At 41.8% G+C, this 24,589-nt stretch overlaps 4 protein-coding genes across 6 annotated transcripts; 2 read left to right on the plus strand and 2 right to left on the minus strand.

Annotated features, from left to right (window-relative positions):
* Positions 1 to 1,104: 1,104 nt before the first annotated feature.
* On the plus strand, positions 1,105 to 3,319 carry LOC135498143 (uncharacterized). Its single transcript, XM_064788319.1, has 4 exons — positions 1,105 to 1,221; positions 1,611 to 1,752; positions 1,982 to 2,105; positions 2,430 to 3,319. The coding sequence occupies exons 1-4, from the start codon at positions 1,182 to 1,184 to the stop codon at positions 2,469 to 2,471; spliced, it is 348 nt and encodes a 115-aa protein (XP_064644389.1). The 5' UTR covers positions 1,105 to 1,181; the 3' UTR covers positions 2,472 to 3,319.
* Positions 2,813 to 9,505, minus strand: LOC135498142 (uncharacterized). The gene is made up of 2 exons (XM_064788318.1): positions 9,370 to 9,505; positions 2,813 to 4,404 (listed from the first exon to the last, which is right to left on the minus strand). The coding sequence occupies exons 1-2, from the start codon at positions 9,379 to 9,381 to the stop codon at positions 3,610 to 3,612; spliced, it is 807 nt and encodes a 268-aa protein (XP_064644388.1). The 5' UTR covers positions 9,382 to 9,505; the 3' UTR covers positions 2,813 to 3,609.
* An 834-nt stretch (positions 9,506 to 10,339) lies between these two features.
* On the minus strand, positions 10,340 to 16,478 carry LOC135497965 (GTP-binding protein Rheb homolog). Its single transcript, XM_064788024.1, has 7 exons — positions 16,288 to 16,478; positions 14,848 to 14,919; positions 14,528 to 14,595; positions 14,231 to 14,313; positions 13,368 to 13,421; positions 13,049 to 13,178; positions 10,340 to 12,833 (listed from the first exon to the last, which is right to left on the minus strand). The coding sequence occupies exons 1-7, from the start codon at positions 16,334 to 16,336 to the stop codon at positions 12,744 to 12,746; spliced, it is 546 nt and encodes a 181-aa protein (XP_064644094.1). The 5' UTR covers positions 16,337 to 16,478; the 3' UTR covers positions 10,340 to 12,743.
* Positions 16,479 to 16,576: 98 nt separating this feature from the next.
* Positions 16,577 to 24,570, plus strand: LOC135497798 (lymphocyte-specific helicase-like). Of its 3 annotated transcripts, none has more exons than XM_064787717.1 (16): positions 16,577 to 16,640; positions 17,098 to 17,203; positions 17,497 to 17,818; positions 17,949 to 18,158; positions 18,308 to 19,105; positions 19,335 to 19,517; positions 19,652 to 19,875; positions 20,077 to 20,202; positions 20,397 to 20,661; positions 21,004 to 21,209; positions 21,416 to 21,638; positions 21,870 to 21,989; positions 22,149 to 22,265; positions 22,746 to 22,905; positions 23,154 to 23,372; positions 23,648 to 24,570. In XM_064787717.1, coding segments are annotated over exons 2-16 (3,330 nt in total). In that variant the 5' UTR covers positions 16,577 to 16,640; positions 17,098 to 17,201; the 3' UTR covers positions 23,803 to 24,570. The 3 variants fall into 3 exon arrangements, with proteins under 3 accessions (XP_064643787.1, XP_064643790.1, XP_064643788.1); XM_064787720.1 differs by having other exon boundaries at positions 16,601 to 16,640; positions 17,103 to 17,203; XM_064787718.1 differs by lacking the exon at positions 16,577 to 16,640 and adding an exon at positions 16,834 to 16,917.
* The last annotated feature ends 19 nt before the right edge of the window (positions 24,571 to 24,589 follow it).

Here is a 24,589-nt window from a genome sequence, read left to right on the forward strand (position 1 = left end):
AACGGATTTCCATAATGATCCCTTTGTTGTCATTGTATTTTCGTGAATATGCATTCCTACTTCGAAACTTTGAAAGAAGAATCTATCAAAGAAACAGGACATCGTATTCACTCGTGATTGGTCCGCTCTGTAGATGCACAAGTGCGGGTATTGGGGACATCACAGCAGTCTTACCCATCCACTTGTTTCAATCAATACAGCGATTTCAGAGCTTAAAAGTCCAGCAACATGATTGTTAACCATTGTTTCCGTAATGTTGACGAAAAACTCAATTTTTCTTGGTAGGCCTACTGGTAACGTAAAAGTGTTGCCGAAAGTTTAAGCCCTATGCTTTGTTTCCATTTGCATTCTGGGAAAGGCTCTTCATAACACCCGAATTTCAAAGATCACACCTATTCGGTTCACTTCGTCTGGGGTTGCACCTCTCCCCGTCCAAGGTTTCTGAGTCCGCCTCTTAGCGCACGAAGCAGTGAGTTATTTATTTTCGAAAATAACCCCAATTCGCCTTTGGCTATTGATAAATACACATAGATAAGTATTTCAATGAGTGTCTCTATAGTCTATTGGATTAAACCCACTTGGGAGGCGAAGCTCATAATCTGTCCATGGCCGATTTTACAGTATTGTTTACAAAACGGCCTCTTCATTGTACCTACCACAGGTCCCTTCCCCGAGCTCTGGTCACTGGGGATTGGACTTGTAGGGTAAAAGGCTCGTTGGGTAAACGGTAGGCCTAGGGTTCATGCAGATGTAAGTTGGTTGATTGTTGAGTGATGCAAGATCATCAATGTATATCGTAACGGGAATATTCAAGAACGGTCAAGCTGTGCCAATAAATCCTCCGCATCTCCTTTGAGTAATAGAGACAATGCCTGGAAAAAACTCTCAGAGAGATTACCGTACCTATGTTCACGCGCGGACTCTGCAAAAGAATGGCTTGCACCCCCTGCACTCACCCCCACCAACACCACCACCACTGCACAAAAAGCTGATATGTCCATGTCGCTCTTTTCGACGCGTCCTGGAGATTTGTCTTCGCGGCCGAGAAATGAGAAAAGCCCGGGGAATACCGAATTAATCAATATTTCGGGACTACCACAACATTGTTGTTTTTTCAGTTTCGTTTTGTTTCTGTCAAATTCCAGAGCATAACTTCATGCTATATCTCAAATTTCGCCACAATGGCATCTACTTCTAATGAACCGATTAGTCCGAATTATAGTGCGTATTCTCAACACTATTCTAAGCTCAGTCTGACTTAATTGCGTTTTCTAAATGTTTCGTAATTCTATGTCTAAACTTGGGGGAAAATTTCTTTTATTTACAAACTGATGACCTCCAGCAGGGCCGATGATCTCTCCACCCACCCACCCAGAAACCTTTGTGCAGTTTTCTTGACGGGGATCGTTCGATATAGTGACTGAGCGTTTGAGGAGTCAAATTTATTGGCCATCAGGCATTGGACGCTACTGTTAAGAGTTTGTTATCCCTGTCCCTATGCTATGGTGGCCATGTGATGTACTGGGTGAATCAAAAAGGTGGCTGGCGATGTAGCACATTCCGAAAGAGACCATTCGCCTCTTGATTGCCCTGTATATTTTTTACTTCAGGTGTGAATCAACATGCGAAAGATGGATTTGTGCAAGTGACAGTCAAAATTCCAGACTTGAAGACAAAAAAGAAAGGCTTGGTTGGTGGAAAAAGAATTGTTGATGCAAAATTCTGCAGCCTCGAAATAGTATTTGGAGACATGTAAGTATTAAATTGTCTTTCGTTACAGTTAGGTATTGTTTCATACCCAAAACACAGAGAAATCCTCGGTCGCACCAAAGAAGAGTTTGTTTTTCATATTCCTTTAAACTTTGTAACTTCAATATAAAGAGCATATGTCAGTTGGCCTACTGTGTGTGTCCAAAAAGTAATTATGCAGAAACTGATAGGTTCTACTCTACATATATAGTTATTTAACTCATCTTTTCAGGGCGTTAGACCTGAGTGCTGAAATCCTCAAGGGGACAAAAGCTGGCACGAAGTACGAACTCTCCATTGAAAAAGAGGACCTTAATGTCACCGATGTACGGCCAGAGCCTGCTAGTAAATACGAGGTACGGTATGTGATCTTAGAGTGAACTATCATCTTGGATTAAGGAATTAATACCCAGCTGGCTGTCAAGTACGAAGTGTGCCCAGAGTAGACCGAAAATGCAGACCAAAACATCTTAAGTCCTTTCAAAAACAAAATGTATCCCTGTGAGGTTTCAACAAATTTGATTCTATTTCATTTCTTTCCTTGTACTCTTGGTGGTGATAATCAGCTTACAGCGAAAGTGCCTATCTCAAGGTGACAAGGACAGTTGGAACAATTCTATTGAAAGTACATTTTGAATAAAAATGACTTATAAAATGTTGTTTATTTTCTATATTTTCAGGTGGAGGACAACATTGTTCGAATATTTGTGAAGAAATGTTAGACTGGACTTGATCGGATATGATATTTGTGTGGCAATATCAGGGGTGTATCTTTATGGTGCTGACACCATCTGTGCTGTGCAGAGCTGTCTAAATACTGTCATCTCGGATTTTTTAACAAAGGATGTGGTGGCCGCTGTTTCAAAGACGGCTTGTGATAACACAACTTTACCAACCCGTAATCGAAATTCAGCTGACGAATCCCTTGATTCATTATGGACTTATTTTATGTAGCAGTAGACTGTAAATTCACATATCTTTTTCTATCATCATTTTATAATGCAGATTGCAAACGGTCTGTTCTTAAAAGTGGTTGGTCCGAGAATATCTAATTTTTGTCCACTTTACATTAGCCAGGGAATCAAGTTAGTAATTAAAGGGAGACCTTAGGTAGGAGCCAGTTGGGTCTGATTAGATTGCACAGAGTTGCCAGTCTTTCCTATTACATGATGTATAGAAACTATTGATGCTTGTACAGAGAATATATTCATCGCTGTACAAAACTCGGTCCATTCATTAAGTGTGCATATTAGCAGAAACAGATGGTGAGCAATCACTAATTTGACCCCCTAGCTCTTGCCTATAGTCCCTTTAACGGTCCTCACAGTTCTGTCTCTATTAGGGAAGGGTAGAACATCTTTTCAGATTATCATCTGCCAAAACTTGCTTGTCCTCGAAGGGATGGTTTTCCTTCACAACACGGCAGTGTGGATCCACAGTCTACAGGATAGTTATTTTAAGAGACATATCTGTAGTTCTGTTTGATTTGCTTCTTATTTATGATTCTGGGGAGGTTAAGGTCTCCCTAAATGAAATTGTTAATTTATTTAAATAAAATAAACCTGCTTTATGTCAGCCGTTTTGATTTGATACTCGGACATTTCCAGTGTGGTCTTGACCTCACAATCACTGATTGTGTGTGGTCCGAAAAAGAGAGGTGTCCGAGCTTTGGAGGACAAAATAGAATTGAAATGTCCCTTTTGGTATTTTGACACATCGTTGGGTGTGTTACAGTCCCAGTCATAAATGTGTCTTTCTCAAATCTCCCCGATATGATAGAGGTGACAACAGCTAAACCAAGAAGTTTAAATTCGATTTATAGTTCTAGCTCAGCAAATTGAAATTCCTGCTCTTAATCTCTCATTCGCCCTCTATGGGTATTGGCGTCTCGCTTATCTTCACCTGTTGTTCAACACCATAGCGACAATTACAAATGCCATGTGTGTCAAAATAAATCCTCTTTGATTTCGGACATCGTTTAAATCCCATCTCCTCCTTGAAAATCTGTTTCAAATCACCAATAATCAACCGCGTCAATTGCGTGTTGTCCTTGCTCACATCCACGTAAATCTTTCCCGAAAAATAACTCCGGATACCAAAAGTTCCTTTGTACTCATCATCTTTGACGACTAGTTCCACTGTTGTACGAGTATGAGGCGGTACGTTTACTTGAGTGTTCAAAGTCCATGAGACTTCCTGTTCCTTAGTCGTCTGGACGCTCTTCTCGAAACTTAACTCGGACGAAAGCCCGAGGTTGGCCTCCAGGGCAGGGGGTCCGAGTTTAATCTCAAAACCTGCACCAAAACAGAATCCTTTCGTAATAGTCAGTGCAACACTTGTCCTGGTGCGCCTTTCTGTACAGATTTGATAATTTAGAGGACTGCCCGTCGTGTTCTCATAATTTGATTTGAAGAGGACAGAATGGCGTGGGGAGTATTCTCCTACGGCTTGGTCCTCTTGTTCCTTCTCATGGAGGGCATTGTCGTGCTCAACAATGAGACGAGTCCGATCAACTTCCACAGACAGCTGCTCCCAGGGGAGCTTCCCAAATTTCTTCTCCAGCGGACGCTGTTCAAGGTCTTCAAACCATTTGCGAGCGTATTGGAGAATGATATCCTCTACATCGACTACTCCTCCTGCTGGCATTTTTGGAGTCTGCAAAATAGTGGAGTGGAGAAAATTATTAACGAGAAACGAAGACACATCCAACCGTCCTCATGAGACGTTTAGTTATTGGTTTTTGTACTAGATGTCTCTACTATCAACCGGTTACCTGCAATTTGGGTGGGGAGATAAATCATTACGGTAGGTGGTGTTACCGAGAAACGAAGACGCATCCAACAGTCTTCATCAAACGTATAGTTATTGGTTTTTCTTCTAGATGTCACTAAGTGTCAGTGTGTTGTCTGCAAAGTTTTAGAGGAGTGTAGTTTTAGGTTTCTCTACGAGATGTCTCTACTGTCAGTCGGTTGTTCTGGACTCTGAAATAACACCGGCACAACCGAACTCTATCGAAATTCCTAACTTATCAAGAACGTGGTTCGTAGGCCTATCCATCTATATCCACTGATAGAAACCTCAGACAGTGACCTAACCAAGTGCAGACGCTAGAGGCTGACTTTGCATGTTTTCTCTTCTTTGCTGAGGAACACACTAATTCGCTTTTGATACTTTTATCTGAGGTTAAGCCGTAAGCACAGGTGATTTAGGCAGGCTAATGTGTTAAAGATGCTAATGATTTATAGTTTGGGGCGATAATCGACTCTTTCAACACGTTTGCACTCCGGCAGGTGTACTGTGAGAGACCGGGGTGAAAGATCCAGTCAAGACCCACATACAACGGTGCAGCATCCCTTCGAAGACTAAATCAAAAAAGCTTTAAAATGGAGACTACTGGCAGGTGCTCTGCAAGGGGGTCAAATTGGTCATCTCCATGCGACAACTAAGAATTGTCAAGGACTGGGTCATGGTTGATTCAGCATAACAAATATTCCTCGTACACGCGTGAATAGTTTCGTTGAACTGTCAGTGGGGGAGACCCGTATTGGCTACTAGCTGTAACTTAATCTGACCTATCTTGCTCTTGCCCTTGTCTATAGACTCCCTTCAGAGTGTGAGGGATAATCGTTGATCCCCAAATATACCCTCACGAGCCCACCGCACTCATCTCTCCCACACCAACAGTTTTGACGAATGACGTATATAGGGAAGGGTTAAGACATTTTTACGTCCCGGCTTACGTCTGCGCATACGTTAACTTGTGGAATCCAAATCACTCTAAAACCAGCATCTTGCATTTCTAGCGGGATAAGCCAGAAGGGGTTAATTTCTCACATGTGGCTGCTTGAGGCCCACACCTCGATATTTATCATCAAAAGGTGAGAAAACACCTTTAACATTCATTAAATGTGGAATAGTTTCTTTTGATAGCACCTTTATAAGCTCCAAGTGATTTGCAGAGATGTCCATGCCAGGTTGATTTCGAAGCGGGAGTAATGTTCCTAGTACTCACTATTGATAATTCTAAAAGTTGATTGTAATGTAAGTGAAATACGTCAAACTATACTAGTATTTGATTTGATGGGACTAATCTCCGAAACGAACACTGAGAACGCCGTTATTACACCACGACACAATAGACGGCACATGAATCGGATACAAGACGGACCTTTGCAGTTCGTACGTCTTCATCGGGTTTGCGAAACCTGTCTAACGAAGACATTGCATCTGCGAAAACAAAGTTATTTCGCCTTACGAAGAAATCACACAAAACAAAGAATGCACAATTACCGGACGTGAGTCAGAGAAACAATAACGGTAATTGTCATCTCATGTTTTATGTATCGGAGACAAACTTGAGTTATTGACAGTGCAATTCCATCTTTTGTCAGCCAATAGTCATTATCTTGAGCAATTACACATGTAACCAAAACGCTCTGATCGTCTTTGCGCCGACCTATGATTTGTTATTCTTGCAATGCACAGACCACTTATTAATATTTAATATTTGATATCAGTCGTGTGAACACCAAAGACAATGCACCAAATGCATTGATTGTCGCAATGATGTTATGAGATTAAAGGCCATAGTCAACCAATTCAGTGTGATGCCACATGTGGCGACGCTTGTTGGCGAGCAGAGGTATGATCCTCCTTACACCTAAATCCCACTCCCAAGTTGTCCCGTTTTTCTCTCTGGAAGACTGAAATGACTGAAAATCACATGATAACATGATAGATCATCATCAGCACGTGTCCACCACACCCTTCACGCAGGATATCTCTTTTGGAGCGAGAATCCCCGGGATGTCCCACGTGCCCACGCGGCCGTGTTGAGGGCACGTGCTAACACAATGACCTATCAGTGAAATCTGACCAAGACTTCACAGGATGCGCTGGGGGAATTATCACCACTCATCGTGGAGTCCCCAGTAACTTTTATGATTCTTTTTATTATTGTCCAGAATATTGAGGGGTGGGTAATATTACTGCCGAGTATCGAAAGGCGACCATGGTGATGTTCGTGCCGCCCCACGCCGAACTGCCAAGGTAATGTTTAGGAGGACCATGACGTTCAGCAAATACGTCCGAGAGGACATTATCACAATCGCTCAAATCATTGTATCATGCCGCATGGCTTGTCGGCTCCATCATCCCGAGTGTCACTGGCTGCATATTTTATTCGATTATAACCGGGTGTAATAATGGAGAAGAAATAGAATAAAATGTGATAGAGATACCATTGGGAATTTACTGATGAGTGTTGCAGTATAAATTTCCAGGCAGGGAAAAAGTTATTCTTATTCTGACCCAATAATCTGCATCAAAAGCAGTTTATGAGACCAACACCCCGGATGTAATGAAAAAACAACGGGGTCGGGAGGCTGGCTGAAATTCATCTTCGAAATAGACGTTCAGAGACGGTTTTGCAGTAATTTGTGAAATTATTCCTGACGGCAAGATATCTACGTGTTGATATTAGTAGATGGGGGTTGATTCATGCAACTCAATAACCTCTACATAAAACGTTTATATTTATGACACATATTGATCTGATCTGGGGCCCCCATCCCGACAAAAAGGCCATAATTGGCCTGAATAAGTGGTGTCTGGGATGATGTGAACACGTACAATAGAAGGCCTATAAGGGGAGATAAAATTAATTGGATAGATAACAAAGCCTAAAAGAATATCAATAAAATGATGCATAGAGGTCTTTTGGGTATGTGTGACAGAAAAATTATTTTGAACAGAATGAATTATGTGAGAACTGCGCCCTGTAGCTGTTTAAATAGCAATGTATATGCAGTGGGTGTTTTTGTAATATATTTATCACTTCCTCATCTATAAACTTGTGCTAGAATAATTGTGCACCAGGGCCTATGCAAGTATTAGTGCAGCTGCAATATGGGAGTTTAGGATAACAGGGTGTCCCAATAACACGGCGTCGAAAAAGCAACACTTCAAAATGAAAACATGAGACAAATCTATAAATTACTCAAGCGCTTGTCCGATATCAAGTCTTTAAGCCTTTTGTTAGTCACGAAATCCGACTTCAAGTTTGACTTGATAGTGAATTCGTCGTCTAATGACAACTTCGGTTCAACTGAACTGACAAACGTTTTCACACTGATAAACTACATTCACCTGCACAATAATATAAATGGAATGCAGCATTATTATCATTGTTTTCATCCGTATGGCTGCAACCACTTGTCATTCGCATAATTAATTCACAATCTTTAGCCTTGCCACATCATGGACACAAGAAGTGTCTCACCCCCCCCCCCCTGATCATTTAAGAACTAAGACAGAGTTACAGGTTGTTTTGTATAGCCACTAATAAGTGTTTTTCAGTCTAGTTGTAAGCATTTTGTTTGCTAAACACATTTGTACATATATTTTCATGTATTGATCCCCACCCATGGCAAATTGCAAATGGCTGCCATGGATGGAATCTTCAGAAAAGAGGTATTGCCGCAGCAGAAAGAAAACACTGATGAGACGTCTGTCTTGACTAAAGATTCGGACTAAAGATTGCCGACATTCCCCCATGCGTTGAGCGGGTTTTTGAGAAACTTCATCGAAACAAAAAGAAGGGAAGTGATAAGAATGAGACTGAGCATTCAGAATGTCTGGGAATTGAAATCAATTTTTTTTCGGATGTGCAAATGGTTCTGTCTTTCCTGGTTGCTCGCTTGCTCTACTTTTATTTCCTCGTCAAATATATTGGATAATTTGCCGGCATGATCGTAATGGGTACAGGAAGGCAAATAGTCAGATAATTGTGTCAATTATAATTATTTCCTCAATGTTTTATACCATAGTCATGTAGACCTAGTCATGTTTGTACAATATGAGGATTGGGACATGTCATCGACAGAGATGATTAGATGATATCCATGCCGGTATACCCATCATGATTTTGACATTTTTCTTCAATGGAATTTTGTTGTTAATTCAATGAATTTATCACAAAATGTCTATGAAGTTGGACAAACACGGACTTCAAACTAAAGGTGCAAAGGATGCGACGAGTTTGTCTCGCTTCAATCATGTCTAGTATCTGTCCCAGTCCGATTTTGACTGCAATGTGATCCATTGCATTGCATGAAGCGAATTTAGTACGAACAGTTACGACCACTCAGGTTGTGAAATGCGGCTTCGATCATGGGTTTCCATGACCGCTGTTTTAACAACCAAGGTGTGTAACGCAAGATGGCTGCCGACCAACTGCAGAAATGCACAACCACCCAATATCCAAGCTGTCATTGCGAAGAAAACTGATTTTGCACCCAAAATTAATGAACATTGTAGTTATAAATGATCTTTAGACCTAATATGTTGGTTTCAAGTGATCTTTAAGAACTATTACTTAAAAAACATGCAGGAACCACCTTCTGCCACACAGACAGATGTACCGGCCTTTGAGGAAAAAAGTCTCCATCAAGTTTGCTCAGACCTGCTCGTCCCAATCGAAAATGAAATTATGTTTCCCAGACGTAGGGGACGTTTTATTCCACAGTTGACTTTATATTTGATGTTATATTTTATGACAAGATGCGCTTGATGAGGAGAGTTTGATGATGAGGGGTCTGACTGTGAAAAAAATGGCCTCACCTTTTCTTTCATGGGTGTCTAAAGATGAAAAATATCCGACGAATTCCGAATATCTCCGCGTAAAAATTTCCTGCAGACTCCAAGGAAACGAACTCCTGTGCTCTCAACTATGGATACTCATCTAACACCATTCGTTCCTCACAGCAATTCATCCGTGGATAAATTATGATATACGTCATCACATTGTCTTCAGGGCGTCCAATCAGGCGGCATCGATGTGATGACATCATTGGCCAGCATTAAAACCAGGACAGTCTCATCCTAAGTTGAAAGGATTATTAGCTTGGATCGTTGTATCAATACGTACATAAAATGAAGTTGAATCCGATGTTTGAATGATAATGCGGGTTGTGCTCTGCTTTAGAACTATGCATGACTTAGCTTCCAAAAACGTTCAGCTCCATTGGCTACGTCACTCACGTAGTTGACATCCGGGCCCTGTCACAATCAAGATTGGGACAGATTGTGACGGGACCACATCACTAGAGACCAGCTGTCTGCGACGGTGTGTAACGGAATAACCGGTTATATAAGACCAGTATTCATAGGAGACGATGAGGCCGGACTGATCTTTCGACAATTTGGCAAGGGGCATTTATTCACCAAGTGCCAAGTGAAAGGCTCAGAAGCTCAGGGTGGCATAAGTGTCTTTATCCCAGCCTGATTGTGACTTTATCACAATGACACACGAATGTTTAGGATATAGGAACTCCAGTTCCCAAGGAGAGGCAACACATTTTTGGGTCAAAAGAGGACTCCCAGGGCAGTCCATTGCATCATCCTAATTAGATCTCCTTATGGTGAGGGACGAGGTCGGCCCACTACCTCCGGAGTGTAGTCAAAAGAGGCATCTTTGAGGTTTCAGGGACATAACTAGCAATGCGAACATGAAACATTGACTAGGCAAGGTTGGCCCCAAGCAGTCTTTCATTAACATTTTCATGAAACATATGAAAACAAACAAATGGTATCTCCTTTATTTAGAATCATAGCACAATTTATTGAGGTCATTTGATATACATAACAGTTACAATGGGCTATGATACATGTAGGGCTACAGAATATACACATGTTTATATGATATGATACAAAACGATGGCAATTTACACATGAGTTTAGTGTAGTTAAATATTTCATACTGAACAATTACTGCCAATTGCGAAATTTTCATTTTTAGATTTGCAACTGCACGAACAATGACAATTTGCCAAAACAACACAAAAAGATATTTTATGATTGGAAAATTGGAAACTTAGCCGTCAAAAAGAAATATTTGGGACTTTCAAAAATATAGAAGCTTGGGAATTTTAGTTTTCAATACGCCAGATTACTCCAAACCCTACAACTGTTTTTGCAATCCACACATCTTCAACTTGATTTCAAAATGTTGTTGAAAGCTATTGGTCAATTTCAATGCTGAAAGGAGGGGGCAGTGCAGTACTGAACACTTGCACGCTCCTCTGAAGCATTCTACATTGTCAAGTGTGTACAGGCCAAAACAAATAGCTGGCTGTTTCATGTGACAGAAGTAGGGGCCATGCAAACACTGAAATATCACTAAACGAGAACAATACACAGGGATATACGTATGTATAAGCTACAAAATCAACTGATAAATCAAATAACTGAATCCCGTAATATAACTATGCTCGGGATGTAAAAAGTCATACTTCGCCAACCCACAGTAGAAATCAACCAATGAAATTATTTCAATGACCAAAACTCTTTCATCTCTCATTTTCACAAGCCACTTCATTTCGATAAAATATCCAAAGAAGTGCAAAGAGAGGGATTTCATGGTCTACAAAATGAAAGTATTATTCATACATATGTTGCATATCTGTCGCAGAGATTGTCAAATTCGTTTGCATCACGACCCTGTAGTTGTTGTAAAATCTGCTGTGATATTTAAGCAGGTTCACATTAGGGGATCGGGTTTAAAGAGCGACTAAAGGCAGGAGCCAAGAGAGTCCTTAATAGAGAGGTTCTACAGTAGTCACCTGGAGGCGATCAATTGTACGCCCTCGCCCCTGGATCCAGTCCTCATTTAAAAGAGTCTTGTCCATTGGCTGTAACTTAAACAACTTTTTTTGTAAGAATATAGTTTTCTCCTATTAGTTGAGGTTTACAAACTATGAGAGCTCTGAACGCCTACTACACTATACCCAATGCACTATACCAGACATAGTATTTGCTCAAACTGACTTTCAAGAAAAATTCAGTTAAAAACGTAACTTGGCGATTGACACTTCAGAGACTGCACTGTGAGAAGAATAGCTTGTGACAGCAGGGTATGAAGTAGCATGGCTAATAGGGGTTTATTTCTATGAATGAAGTACAGGGTATATGGTAACAATGTAACCATACTAACAATGTAATGATCACAGGATGGCAGCTCAGAAAATGACCACGTTAAGGTAGAAAACTTGTTAAAAATTGAGCATACTATACATTATGCATTCAATGTTGCATTGATAATGCGATGATATATTCTCATGGCCACACAGCAGCTGAATTAAGCAATGACAATGCCCATGATAAATAACCAAACTTGAGTTATCTTCTCCCAGCGCAGTCCCTTCAAGTCACAAGCCAAGACAAATATTATAAAAAGTTCAAGGAACGATAGCCCACCTAAGAGATCACTCTTCTCTTCTGCATGCTCCATGCAAACAAACAATTTAAATCACCGCCACCAGCAACCATGATTGCACGAGACAAAAGCTACTTGATTATAATCACAGATTGCAGCGACTTCAATCATTTGTTTGCGCGTTGCTTTGCTGACCATTCATTTAAGATGATCCCGAGGTGATGTGTGCCACACATGTTCATTCTATACTTCGAATCCCTCTCAATCCAAGTTCTTTCCTTTAAATCATTATGCAAGTATCAATGTGTATCTAATACCCTCCCCCACAAGGGATTGACACCTTCTCATCTTGATATCATTTCTAGGGGGCCAAGCATCGACAACTCGTCACTCAATTACAATTCGTCAAATTAGCAACACCCGCAAAGGAAACCACAACCACGTAAAATATCAATGTAACACCAACCAAAATTAACAGAAATTTCACCATATAATCACTGCAAGTACATGAAAGGTTATCAAAGACTCTCTAAACAATCAAGGCAAATCTACTACTGAGGGGGGAGGGGGTATAAGATACATGTTGAAATTTGCATAAGTTCAACTTGCGAGTAAAATTTACTAATAATTACATTCCTTGAAAAAGCTTTGGTTAGTTTTTCCTTCTAAAATCAAAACAGCTGTAAAATAGAACACTTTAATCTTGCCCTTGCCCTTTTCAGAATGATAAGCCATTATAAAAGATGAGAGATCCGCAGCACTGAACTGATTGGGTACTGCCTTACGAGACAACACAGCCACTTTTCTCCGGCACATTTCCCTCAGCTTTCTCGATCTGCATGACAAGGGCTTGGAAGATCTCAGGTACACTCTGCAACAAGATGGAGAAATTGTCATCAAGATCAAGACAGGGCTCTAAAACCACGTAATCTCTCGTCATGTTTCTACGGTGTTAGTAGACAATTTTCATTGTGCAATATGGGGTTGCTGTGAAGTTGGGGTTAGTGGAAATCGAAACTATTCAAGTCTGATCTGACCATGTCAAAAAACTGACCAAATCACTCCAGCACATCAATTAATGCTCACATGGTTTTCCTTTGCAGATGCCTCTAGAAATGCTGCGTTCCACGAGTCGGCCACTTTCTTGCCCTCTTCTGTGCTGATGACCCTGTCCATACGAAGATCTGTCTTGTTGCCAACGAGAACAAGTGGGACACTGGAAATAACACAAACACACGTGTAGAATAATGCTAATCCGCAAAATCTTCAAAACTCAAGTTTACCAGGGCTTTCGAAATTCCATTTCTATAACGTTTTTTGATGGACAGGTCCTTGCTCAACAGTGCTTTATCCTCCCAGAGTGTTCAGGGGGATTTTACACACTTATTGATTGATTTAAACTTACTTCATTCCCTTTTGGTCCAAGAGTTTATCATGGATGACTTTAACGACTTCCCAACTGCAATGGAAAAAGGAAATATTAGAGCAAAGTTCTCAGGATTAGGCATCTTTCAGCAATAAACAAAGGTGACAGTACCGACACCCTTACTTAACACTTTCAGCGCCATCTGACGTAATTTTACGTCTTGCAAGTTCACACGGTTGAGCCATCCGACGTAATATTACGTCGCGTTTTTAAATTTCCCGCTTTGTCTTCGAGGCGACTAGCAGCGCAGTATAGGGGAAAACAATTTAACTATACAGCGCTTGAAGTGATAGTATGATGTTCAGCCAATGTGCTATTTATAGCCAAGATTGTCTGCATTCGAATAGGCGCAATGGCGGGTCGAAGATTGATGACGGGGGCAGATGTAGCCGAGAGTATGCCAAAAAGTGGGTATTCGGAAAGACACCAGATATTACTGTTCTATGTGTGGGGTACCATTGTGCAAAATCAAGTGCTTTGCTGACTATCATTCCAAATTAGCATTGTAAAGAGATCTAACAAAGAAGAACCAACACAGAAAATTTCATGTAATTATCTTTATTCCTTCTATTGTTTTCATAATTTTGAAAAAGGGTAAAAAGGGGCGTAACCTTGGCCCCTGGGGGAAGTACGCTAAATATGGCTGGGCGCTGAAAGTGTTAAGGGATCAGCAGTCTAGTGGGCCCATGCCATATGTGCGTAAAGTTGTAAAGTGCAACCTATTCTGATTTGACACCCCTGGGGCTTCTGTTATTGGTCACATGACCTCCTAGATGCCGTCCAGCCTTTCGATATTAGCAAAATTTGCTCGGTCACGTATGAACAGTGAACAATAATCTTACCTCTTCTTTGAGTTGACAGAGTAGACAAGAACATATCCATCAATGTTCATGGAGTAGTTAGAGGAGAAGATGGAATACTCATCCTGAAATATTCATGGGATACTACAGCTCGAGGCCTCTGACTGTGGGATTATGAGAAAAGCTTCAACACATCTGAGAGAATCCTGCTGTGTAAGTCACTGCGATACACCGTTTTTAGAGAGTAAATCAAAACTCATGGGCCAAAGTCTTCAACATTTGAAGGATTTACATGTATACTTTCACCCTGAAAGTTGTGAAGCAAAAACAAATGCTCACCTGTCCTGCAGTGTCCACCAGCTGGAGACAATAATCCTGCCCTCGAATTTTTACTTGCTTCTGAAAGGCTGCAAACAAAAACAACGAAAGGGTTTTACAATAAACATAAAAGACTGACTGTCACCTGATGTAGAGAAGGGTCTCTCAACTGCTATGCTTTATATTCCTTGTCTAATTGGATCCTAATTTTTCTAGGAGTAGAAAGGGATTTCACATATAAATCTAGGACTGGTAAGGTAGCAACTGGCCTGAAATGGCCGAGTGTAGTACTACTAGGACAATGTGTGCTCCTTGACTTTTACAGAAATATGGTATCTTACTATTTTCGATGGTTGGGTCATACGAGTCCACAAACAATCCATCCACATATTGAATGGTCAGCGAGGACTTTCCTGCAAAGAAATAGCACCAATTTGAACTGGTGAATGAATTCAATAGCCTATTAATTAGTGAACAAGTTTACAGTAAGTTCTTTACTGAGAAAAATACTAAGTCTAAGTCTAAGACAAAGATAAAGAAATAGAAATGAGGCAATGAATTGAAAGTTCCAAGATATGAAACTTAGCCTTCATTTCATAACACTCCATGCAGCAGTTCTCAATCAATCTTAATCTAGAATCTAGGCTTTACAATACTCGAGTACTGAGAGGTAGGCCTAGACTACGACGAACTCACTTTAACATGTTTTACAGTGGAACCCCGGTAACACGACCACCCAAGGGACTAAGCCGAAGTGGTCGTGTTACCGGGGTGGTCGCGTTAGTGAATTTAAGAATCATAAGTAGGTTTTCCCGCCAAAACATCGTCCTAGCAGATATGCTGTGTGTACATTGACATGCATTAATGACTACGCCACCGGGTGATTCGATAATTTTGTGTGTATATTACGAATAAAAAATCATTTTCTTGAGTGTTTTGCGTTTAATTTACAACTTATGTAAATGAGTAAATAAACGGACGAGAGCTAATTAGACCAAACATTACATTAAAACTTGAGCATGCTAATTAGAGCAAGCATGTTATTCACACCATCGGCAGCTGCCCTTCTTGATGTCAAGCTAATATTCCCGCTAACATTGAGAGAGGTGATGTGAGAAGATGTTGAGAATTCTTCCTGATGTCTTCCTGCTTTAACTTCAGCCAATTTGAACCGGTACTGATTAAATCATCTTTTTAAAAACGTATTTTATCAATATTACGACGTAGTAAGCATTCTTTACTTTGAGTATTGGTACTCTTACTAATCAACATAATTTATTTGTCCTAAAAACTACGTGTGCATGCCTCTTGACATCATTTAATACTAAATGATGAAAAACAAACCGTGAGTCGAAAAGAAAGTTTATTCTTCATTTTATTTGCGCTTACATTTGATCAAACTCACTTACACATCATTTATTTTCATATGGATTCCCATGGTCATTGTGTTCGAGGTGCTAACTATCAACACGGATTTGCGAGAAGGTGCCAATTGATACGATGCGGTCATGGTTGATTACGGCAATTAGGCCTCATGGTCGCGTTAGCGGGGTTAATTTGCAGTTTGGGACCGACCAAGCTGGTGGTCGCGGTTTGGGTACCGGGGTGGTCGTGTTAGCGAGGGCCAGTTAATGGGAATTAGAGAGAAAACCATTCGGGACCGGAGAATTTTGGTCGTGTTCGCGGGGTGGTCGCGTTACTGAGGTGGTCGCCGACCGGGGTTCCACTGTATATATCATCATGATCGTGAACAGAAAAACTGGAAAAATCTGGTTGCTTACCGACCGCTCGGAAGCCCATTACGGCGATTTTCCTATGTTTTGGCGGCATTTTGGCCGATATATACAAACTAACTGACAAGGGGGTTCAATGCTGGCCTTCAAGAGCCCATACTAAGGGCGAAAATCAAGTTTATTTAGAGGTAAAAAAACGTGTTTTGACAAAATTGTAAACCGGAAGTGTGAGAATATTGTTTTTGTTGTTGTTGTCGTCGTCGTCGTCGTTACTCACCACGTTGTTTTTAAACATCAGTCGGCATCGGCCGCAAATCACTCCATGGGCATGGCGGGAAATTTTACGTAATTTCTGGAAGTGACAAGTCGGCGGAACAGGAACGATTTATGTCAAATTTCTGGTAAACCCTTGGTCCGATTTTCTAAATATTCGTACCAACAGTTCCTATGATATTCTGAAACAAATCTGACATAATTTTGACCCTGCTGAAGCGTTCGTTTTTTGTTGAAACTGCGTTTTGCGGTCGGCGTTCAGTATCTGGATTTTCCACTCCAGAGAAGTGCTTGCGTGGTGATTGTGACCGGACACTGACAGCAACACCCGCCATGTGTGCTCCGCATGTCTCCACTACTACTGTCCCAGCTATTCTGCAGTTAGGCCGCACGGTGCGCAACAATGTAAATGATGATGGTCATTTCCCCATTTCCATTCTTGATTTTAGTCTTTTTCATTGATTCAATTGCCAATGCCAACGATCCTAACCTGTGACCGTGAGTCTGAGATGTAGGCCTATATTGTTATTGCATCATTTTAGGCCTAGGCCTTTTTAATTGATCCGGGTGAATCTTCTGTTTCAGTGCAGTCCAGCAGTGTCAACTCTAACTCTGGTGATTTGTGCCGAGTGGGCTGCAACTTGATTTGGAATCGACAAGCAGGAAACCATTTCTGAAAACGACAAAATATGTGAGTTTCAGTAACTGTAGGCAGTATTTGTTATCATTAAGAGACATGAGATGAGAATATACCACTCGGAAGCAGGATTTCATATTTGAAAATAGCCGGAGAGCTCTCCTGCGGGATATTTGATTCACTCAGTCAGGGGTGTGGTGAAGTGGGACTAGAAGCGTAATTACACCTCTTTAATTGCTGTGGAAAGCATCTCAAAGATTCATTCAAACTAAGAATTTCTAAATGTTTCTCATTATTAATCCAGGGTTAAATTTATAGCCAGAATCAGTCATGTATTTCTCTTCTAGGGCTACCGTGTTAGAAGAGCGAATCGAGTCTCCATTCCAGCCGGTCCTTGATGAGGCCAAGATGCCTTCAGAGGAAGCCCTCACTGAGCCAAACAAATGGGTAGCCACTAGCACAGGGGATGGTGCTCAAACCATCAAGGATGGAACCCCTAACAAGGAGGGTGAAGGCTCTGGCACAGAGGATCGAATCTCAAGCATTGGGGAAGAGGATGGGACGAGTGGTGAAAACATTGTGCTGACTGATGCCATGCTTGTGGAGGAGAAGAAAATGAACGAGATCTCTTCGCAAGAGGAGCAAGAGCTGCAGAAGAAAAGGGACGAGGTATGACATTTGGTCGTTCATTCACGCTCTTGAAACTAGCTTAAGTCCTGTTGTGCCTCTTGTCTGTATTCCTTATGTATTCATTCAACCCAACTACTGCATTTACAAGGAGTATGAACTTTATTTGCAGGCGTTGATGAACCTGAATGATGAGATCAGCCAACAGCGCTACAGGCGTTTAGAGTTCTTACTCAACAAGAGCACCATGTACACGCAATTCCTGCTGACTCGGATGGAACGACAGAAAGAGGAGGAGACAAGAAAAGCGGAGAGACTGAAGAAACGATTGGCGAAGGTTGCGGAGAGGAAAGAGAAAGAGTTCGAGGAGAAGAGGAAAGAGGTGGGTGTTCTTTGCTGCAGGTTAAATTCATGGCCATTTGCACTGAAAACTTTTGTGATGCTAACATTTTCGTGGCACTGCTGGTGCTGCGCTAGGGTACATACTGTATATTTCGCCAAGTCCAAATTTCGTCTTTTATAACTTTTCAGTGCCTGGCCGGAATAAAAGTCCAAAAAGACTCGACAAGTGATCACACCAAGAAAGATGAATGTAGCGCGTTGAAGCCAGAACCAGTTGCTGCAGATCCAAAACCAGTGGTGGCGAGTCTGGAACCGGAACCAAAAACACAACCTAAAGAAAAGCTAGCTCCTCGTAGGAGTGGGAGGAAGTCACTAGCAAGAACAGACGCTACCGTTCCTGATGCAAAACCTGAGACTGAAAAAGAAGTAAAACTAGCACCGATATTTTCTCCTCGAAGAAAGACACGCAATTCTTTGGCCAATGGGGCCAAAGATTTATGTGTGCCGGGCAGTCAGAGTAGTGATTCGGGAAATAAAAAGCAGCGCGGGAAAAAAAGGAAGGTTGAAACACTTGTGGATTTTCTCGACGAGGAGGAATTACGAAAACGAGCAAAACTTCAAATGGAGGCGGAGGAATCACAACCTGACAGAACAAGTGAAAAATCTGATGATATCTTAGTTTCACAAGAAGATACCGACAAAGATCCTGCCAAATCAGATTCTGTTGAGAGTAATCTTGAGGATAACAAATTGGACAGTATTGATAAGCCTGATGACAAATTGGGTGTTGATGAAGTAGATGGAGGAAAGATCCCAATGAGTACTGATGCTGATGATGTGGAGTTCGACAAAACGGCCATTTATAGTGAAGCAGTGAAGAAGACAGTCCGGATAATAAATGGGGAAGTCGCACCGGAAGAGCAGCCGGACTTGTTTGTTGGTGGCGTATTGAGACGTTATCAGGTGGATGGATACATGTGGCTCAGGGTGAGTGACGCGTCTACTGAAAACCTTCATCTTACTTGGATTTGTTTTCATGAATGTGGTAGCTTTCCTGAGGCTGACACCACTTGTGACACAGATGGGGCCACGGGGCACTAAAAAAACGCTGATCAAAAGCTCGGCAGTTGTCTTGTCAGTAGGTTTCAACAATTGCAAGTTCTTTGGAATGAATTCGATCCTGTGTTCTAAATATTTTATTCTTTTGTAATTTCAGTGTCTCTATGAGAATGGTATCAATGGTATCTTGGCCGATGAGATGGGTCTAGGAAAGACCATCCAGTGTATAGCGGCCGTGGCCCATCTCGTGAATATGGGGGTTCTTGGACCATACTTAGTTGTAGCACCCTTGTCTACCATTCCAAACTGGGTGTCGGAATTCCAGAGATTTGCTCCAAAGGTAAATTGGATTTTGTGTGTAAGATATTAGAAATATGATGGCGTCTTTTCTCAGCAGTTTTCTCATTCAGGCCCTTGGGCGAGGTTGGCGTTTATAGTCTGCTTTTTACAACTTTTCTACAATTTATGTTTCAGGTCCCGGTGATTCTGTATCACGGCACCGCAGACCAACGAGAAATCCTCCGCGAGAAAATCGTAAAAGCCGTCAAAATCCGTGGCGATATCGTCTCCTACCCTGTGGTAGTCACATCATATGAAGTCACAATGAACGACCGGAAACACATGGGAAACTTTCCATGGAAATACCTGATCATTGATGAGGGACACAGGATCAAAAATTTCCAATGCAAATTGATCAAGTAAGTGGAAAACTAGTTATTGATCGTATTATAAAAAAGGTGCATATTTCAGCTGTGTGTCTCTGCCAACTTGCCCTAAACATTAACATTCTATACTTATGTGCCTGTTTGAGAAGTTCACACTTTATTGCCGATGGATACATGTATTTGTTGTGAAAGAGATAGCAAGATATTGACATGTTTTGCCATTGTTGATTTCAGAGAGCTCAAGATGTACAAGACGACCCATCGTCTTCTGTTGACTGGTACCCCCCTGCAGAACAACTTAGCAGAACTCTGGTCCCTGCTCAACTTTCTCCTGCCAGAAATCTTTGATGATCTTGGGAGGTTAGTTAACATTTGTTCATATGATCAGACGGTTGTGAAAAAGTGTTTTGTTGCCTAATCTTGTTGAATTTATTAGACCTGCCAACGAGTATGCTTTTTGAGTAATATTTCTCTTTTTGACCGTCATCACCGACCGACTGAGTCTAATATACTTCTTCCTAAATTTCTATTTGAATTTTCCTCCTGTATTTCAGCTTCGAAGCCTGGTTCGACATCGACGCCATTGCCTCTGAAGGCGCCAATGAAAAAATCGTCGCCGAAGAACGACAGAAGAACATCCTCTCCATGCTCCATCAAATCTTGACGCCGTTCATGTTGCGGAGATTGAAATGCGATGTTGATCTCGTCATCCCGCCGAAGCGTGAAATTTTGGTTTATGCGCCCCTTGCCAAGGAGCAGGCACGGTATTATGGGATGGCTGTGGACAAGTCGATCCGATATTTAGTTGAAGAAAAAGAGGTGTGTACGTGGTGTTTCTCTTATCAATGCATTCTTTCCACAATAACCTCGGTCATTGGTCACCGATAAAAAAGAACACCTACAAATCCCTATTTGGAGTAAGACTGGCGTTCCTTGACACAGACCAGGCACGTAGGCAATTGGCCCCTGCTGTCTGCCTTACTTGCCCTTCTGCCTTTTAAGTTTTCTTGTCAGTAACCTACTTCAGAAGGCTATTTTTGCTGGAGTGGCCTTGGTGTTGGTGCCCTGCCAAATTTCTGATGATGGTGTTGGGTAGATCATATTGTTGCTGAGCTCACACTCCCTCACTTGATCTACATCAGTTTGCTCCCCTACTTCCAGGAAGAGGCTACCAATATCGAATATGACGACAAGGGCCGTCCAAAAAGAGCGTCGAGGAAAGAAATCGATTACAATATGATGATAGAAAATTCGCAGGAAGCTAAGGCTCGGGAGGGGCGGGCGAAATTTGATCCCAAAGGTGATGATGATGATGATGATGAGTTTGAATCTTGGGTGAACAAGGTGGCTGAGTTTAGCAACAACAGGTGAGTTGTTCTTTTAAAGGTACACCAGAGGCACGAGTCAAGTAGGGCAGATTAAGTTGCACAGGGTTGCCATAGGGGTCTCTCATATCTTACATCAAGCTTGAGTAGTTTTGATCTCTGACTCCCACATGTAACTGCATATCAAGTCGCCTACAACTACAAGTAACGAAGTCGAATTCTCAAATAATTATATCTTCGAACTGCAGCTCTTCAAAGAGGTCCGCTCCTGAATTCAAGAAATCGGTGGTCCACCTGCAAATGCGTAACATGATGATGCTGCTGCGACGAATCTGCAATCACCCGTATCTCGTTGAATACCCTCTGAATGATGCTGGCCAGTTCAAGGTCGATGAAGCTTTGGTTGCATCGTGTGGCAAGATGATGTTGCTCGACAAGATGCTGGCACAGCTCAAGAAAGGAGGTCACAAGGTTAGTAATGGGGAACAACCTTTTGATGTTTGTACGCTGCTGAGCAGTTAGAACTAGAAAGAAAGACAAGTCAGAAACCGGAGAAGCTTGTGATAGACTCACTCTCCCTGGCCAAAGATGTGAGTCGGTAAGGCCATGGTGTCAGTCCCTGGCGCCTGCAGTAAAGTGCTCTCTGGAGAGAAAGAAAGAAAAATTTGGTGGTTGTAGTTCATATGCATTCATTCGTTTCAGGTGCTAATATTTTCCCAAATGACGAGCATGCTGGACGTGCTTGAGGATTTCTGTTATCTACGCAAATACAAGTTTTCACGGTTGGACGGCAGTATGAATGTGATGGACAGGAAAGAACAGGTGAGTTTGATTCTGTAAGATCCATTAGTCTGTAAGAGTTATAATGCTGGTTTTGTTCCCTTATTTGCAGATGTCAACTTCGCAACCCCCTTCTCTTGGAGGAATTGCAGGCCTGCTTGTGATTTTCGTGTTACTTATATTTTGTTCCTTGTCACACAGATGGAGATGTTCAATGAGGATAAAGATGTTTTCATCTTCTTGCTGAGTACGAGGGCTGGTGGCCTTGGCATCAACTTGACAGCTGCGGACACCTGTATCATATACGACAGCGACTGGGTAAGATGGTCGTCTTGACTCATTAGAATTGAAGGGCTGCGTGCAAGAACACGGTTAAAGCGAACTGGAACCGCCGAGCGATTTATTCAACTTTTCGACTTTCACCGCCCGAGACAGTCAAACTTCCAACTTCCTATTCGAGTTCAGATTTGTAGCTCCGCCCCCAGTGCCCGAGCATGCGCAGTTCAATTTTTTATTATTGAGAATCATGTGAGAATCACGTGAGTCATGCGATCTTTCATTCATGAATTTTCATAGTAAATTCCATAGTAGTGACGTCACTGAATGATTGACAGCTAGGCGCCATGTTTCATTCATGCCTCGTTCTGATCACCCGATACGCGGGAAATGAAAACGAGGTCATACGAACTGGCTTGGCGATTCCAGTTCGCTTTAATGTCACTTTAGCCTAAATGGAGTTTGTACCATCTTGCAGAATGGAACTGATATTTATCAAATTTTTTTTTTCTTTTCATGCAGAACCCACAAGCAGATCTCCAAGCTCAGGACAGGTGTCACAGGATTGGACAAACCGTACCTGTCCTAGTCTTCAGATTCGTTACAGCAAAAACTATAGATCAGAAAATAGTGGAACGTGCGGCCACCAAGAGGAAACTAGAGAAAATGGTCATCCACAAAGGTATGGTGTCATGATTGATTACTCTTATATTGTTGTGATGAAGTGTTGGTCTTTTGTCTGCTGTGGGACAAGAAGCCTTGGTTTTCCATCTCTTTTGGAGAATGAAGGAGTGTAGGCTTGGTTCAATTGTTCTGGGACTCAAAGATAAAACTGGTGGTCTTTGCCAATGTTGTAGCCATGACCTGATAGCGAGCCCACCTCTAAAAGCCCCGGTGATTCCAAAATGTCTACAATTCTTCGTATCACAGGTCGCTTCAAGAAGGGGATGAAGGACTACTCGGAAAAACTCAGCGCGCTTGACCCAAAGGAGCTCCTCGAACTGTTGAAATCGAGTGACTATCAGAGCGTGGTTGACGGACAGAGCAAATCAGGCCATGATGTCATCAGCAATAGAATTCTGAACAAGCTGTTAGATCGGCAGGAATTGTACGATATTTGGTTGGACAACATGGATGACAAGAAAGAAGGTACGAGAGTCAATGCACCTTGATTAGCATCGGTCCTCTCTTTGGTCCCTTTTGTGAGGGTTGGTTTTTCGTTACAACAGTAGGACGCCAATAAATGTGTTGGTTGAGTGTCTCCGTCTCCAACCTGAGGGAGTCGGTCAGAAGCTAGTTTCGACTTCGACAGACACCAAGTACTTGTACATTACAAATAATTGCTCGTCTCATTCTAAGGTAGGGGTCAGTCAAGGTTCAAAGTGACTTGCCCAAAGAGTAATTGCCTCATTTTACTCTTCCAGCTGACAAAATTCGTGGACGGCGAGGACGAAGTGTTGCAGATGTGGCAGCTGATGAAGGTTTGGAGGGAGTCTATAAGGTCATTGACAGTGAACTCGGACGATCGGCATTCGACGAGGAAGCAAAGAAACAGGAGACACTAACAGAGAGTAAATAAATGGACGAATATTTTCACTGTCTGTAATCATTCGTGTTGTGCTTGACTGTGTGGTCCAGTTCGACTCTGTGATCCTTATCAGTTGGACTGCATCTTGACCTGAGGCAGAGGGACTGTAATACATGTATGTTGTGTCAGGGGTGGTGAATTCCGACCCCCTCAGTTGTGATGGGTGATGTTTTGTACTTAATTTAGTTTAGTTTGACTACATGTAGATTGGAAGAGAAATTGATGCCTCACTGGTCCTCTGTGGTGATTGGGGTGGCCACGACATAATCCTAGAGGCATTCCTATCAAGAATTTAGTTCTGATTATTGCAATTATCTTAGCTATTGATCCTGTACATAAATGATTGTCTGTATAATGGCAAAGTCTGTCACGGGAAAGCTTCTTTGCTCAGATGTGTTAGTTTTCTTGGGGGGGCGGGGGGTGCAATATCAGGTTAGTGATACACATGTACTTTGTTATGAAAGCAATAGCATACGTACATACATAGTTGCAATGCTTTGGAATCGACAAAGTTAGTAAGAAATTGCTGATATAAGCTGCTGTATCTGACTGAAGATGTTTGACTATCTCTGGTATTATTCACTGCCACTTGTGTCTTATTAAGTATCACTTGCTAACTGGAACATTGTAATTTGTTTTGAATGCGCTAATTCCAATCCCAAGGGCTGTGGACGATTTGAGACTGAGCCGTGCAATAGTCTCAGTTCATCTAGTTTTAGGCTCTGATTCACTGCCAGCTTGTAATATAAGTACTTTGTATCAATATAACAGATGTACT

The sequence above is a fragment of the Lineus longissimus genome, chromosome 13 (genome assembly GCF_910592395.1).
Source record: "Lineus longissimus chromosome 13, tnLinLong1.2, whole genome shotgun sequence".
Taxonomy (NCBI): Eukaryota; Metazoa; Nemertea; class Pilidiophora; order Heteronemertea; family Lineidae; genus Lineus; species Lineus longissimus.

Bases quoted from the DNA above. Each gene is read 5' to 3' on its own strand.
- LOC135498143 (XM_064788319.1), top strand. From the start codon at position 1,182: ATGGCATCTACTTCTAATGAACCGATTAGTCCGAATTATA. The intron at 1,222-1,610 runs GTGCGTATTCTC...TTTTTACTTCAG, and splicing joins ACCGATTAGTCCGAATTATA to GTGTGAATCAACATGCGAAA. The intron at 2,106-2,429 runs GTACGGTATGTG...CTATATTTTCAG, and splicing joins AGCCTGCTAGTAAATACGAG to GTGGAGGACAACATTGTTCG.
- LOC135497965 (XM_064788024.1), bottom strand. From the start codon at position 16,336: ATGCCGCCAAAACATAGGAAAATCGCCGTAATGGGCTTCCGAGCGGTC. The intron at 14,596-14,847 runs GTAAGATACCAT...TTTTGTTTGCAG, and splicing joins TGACCCAACCATCGAAAATA to CCTTTCAGAAGCAAGTAAAA. The intron at 13,422-14,230 runs GTAAGATTATTG...TTTCCATTGCAG, and splicing joins TCTGTCAACTCAAAGAAGAG to TTGGGAAGTCGTTAAAGTCA.
- LOC135497798 (XM_064787717.1), top strand. The intron at 18,159-18,307 runs GTGGGTGTTCTT...ATAACTTTTCAG, and splicing joins TCGAGGAGAAGAGGAAAGAG to TGCCTGGCCGGAATAAAAGT. The intron at 21,990-22,148 runs GTGAGTTTGATT...CTTGTCACACAG, and splicing joins TGATGGACAGGAAAGAACAG to ATGGAGATGTTCAATGAGGA.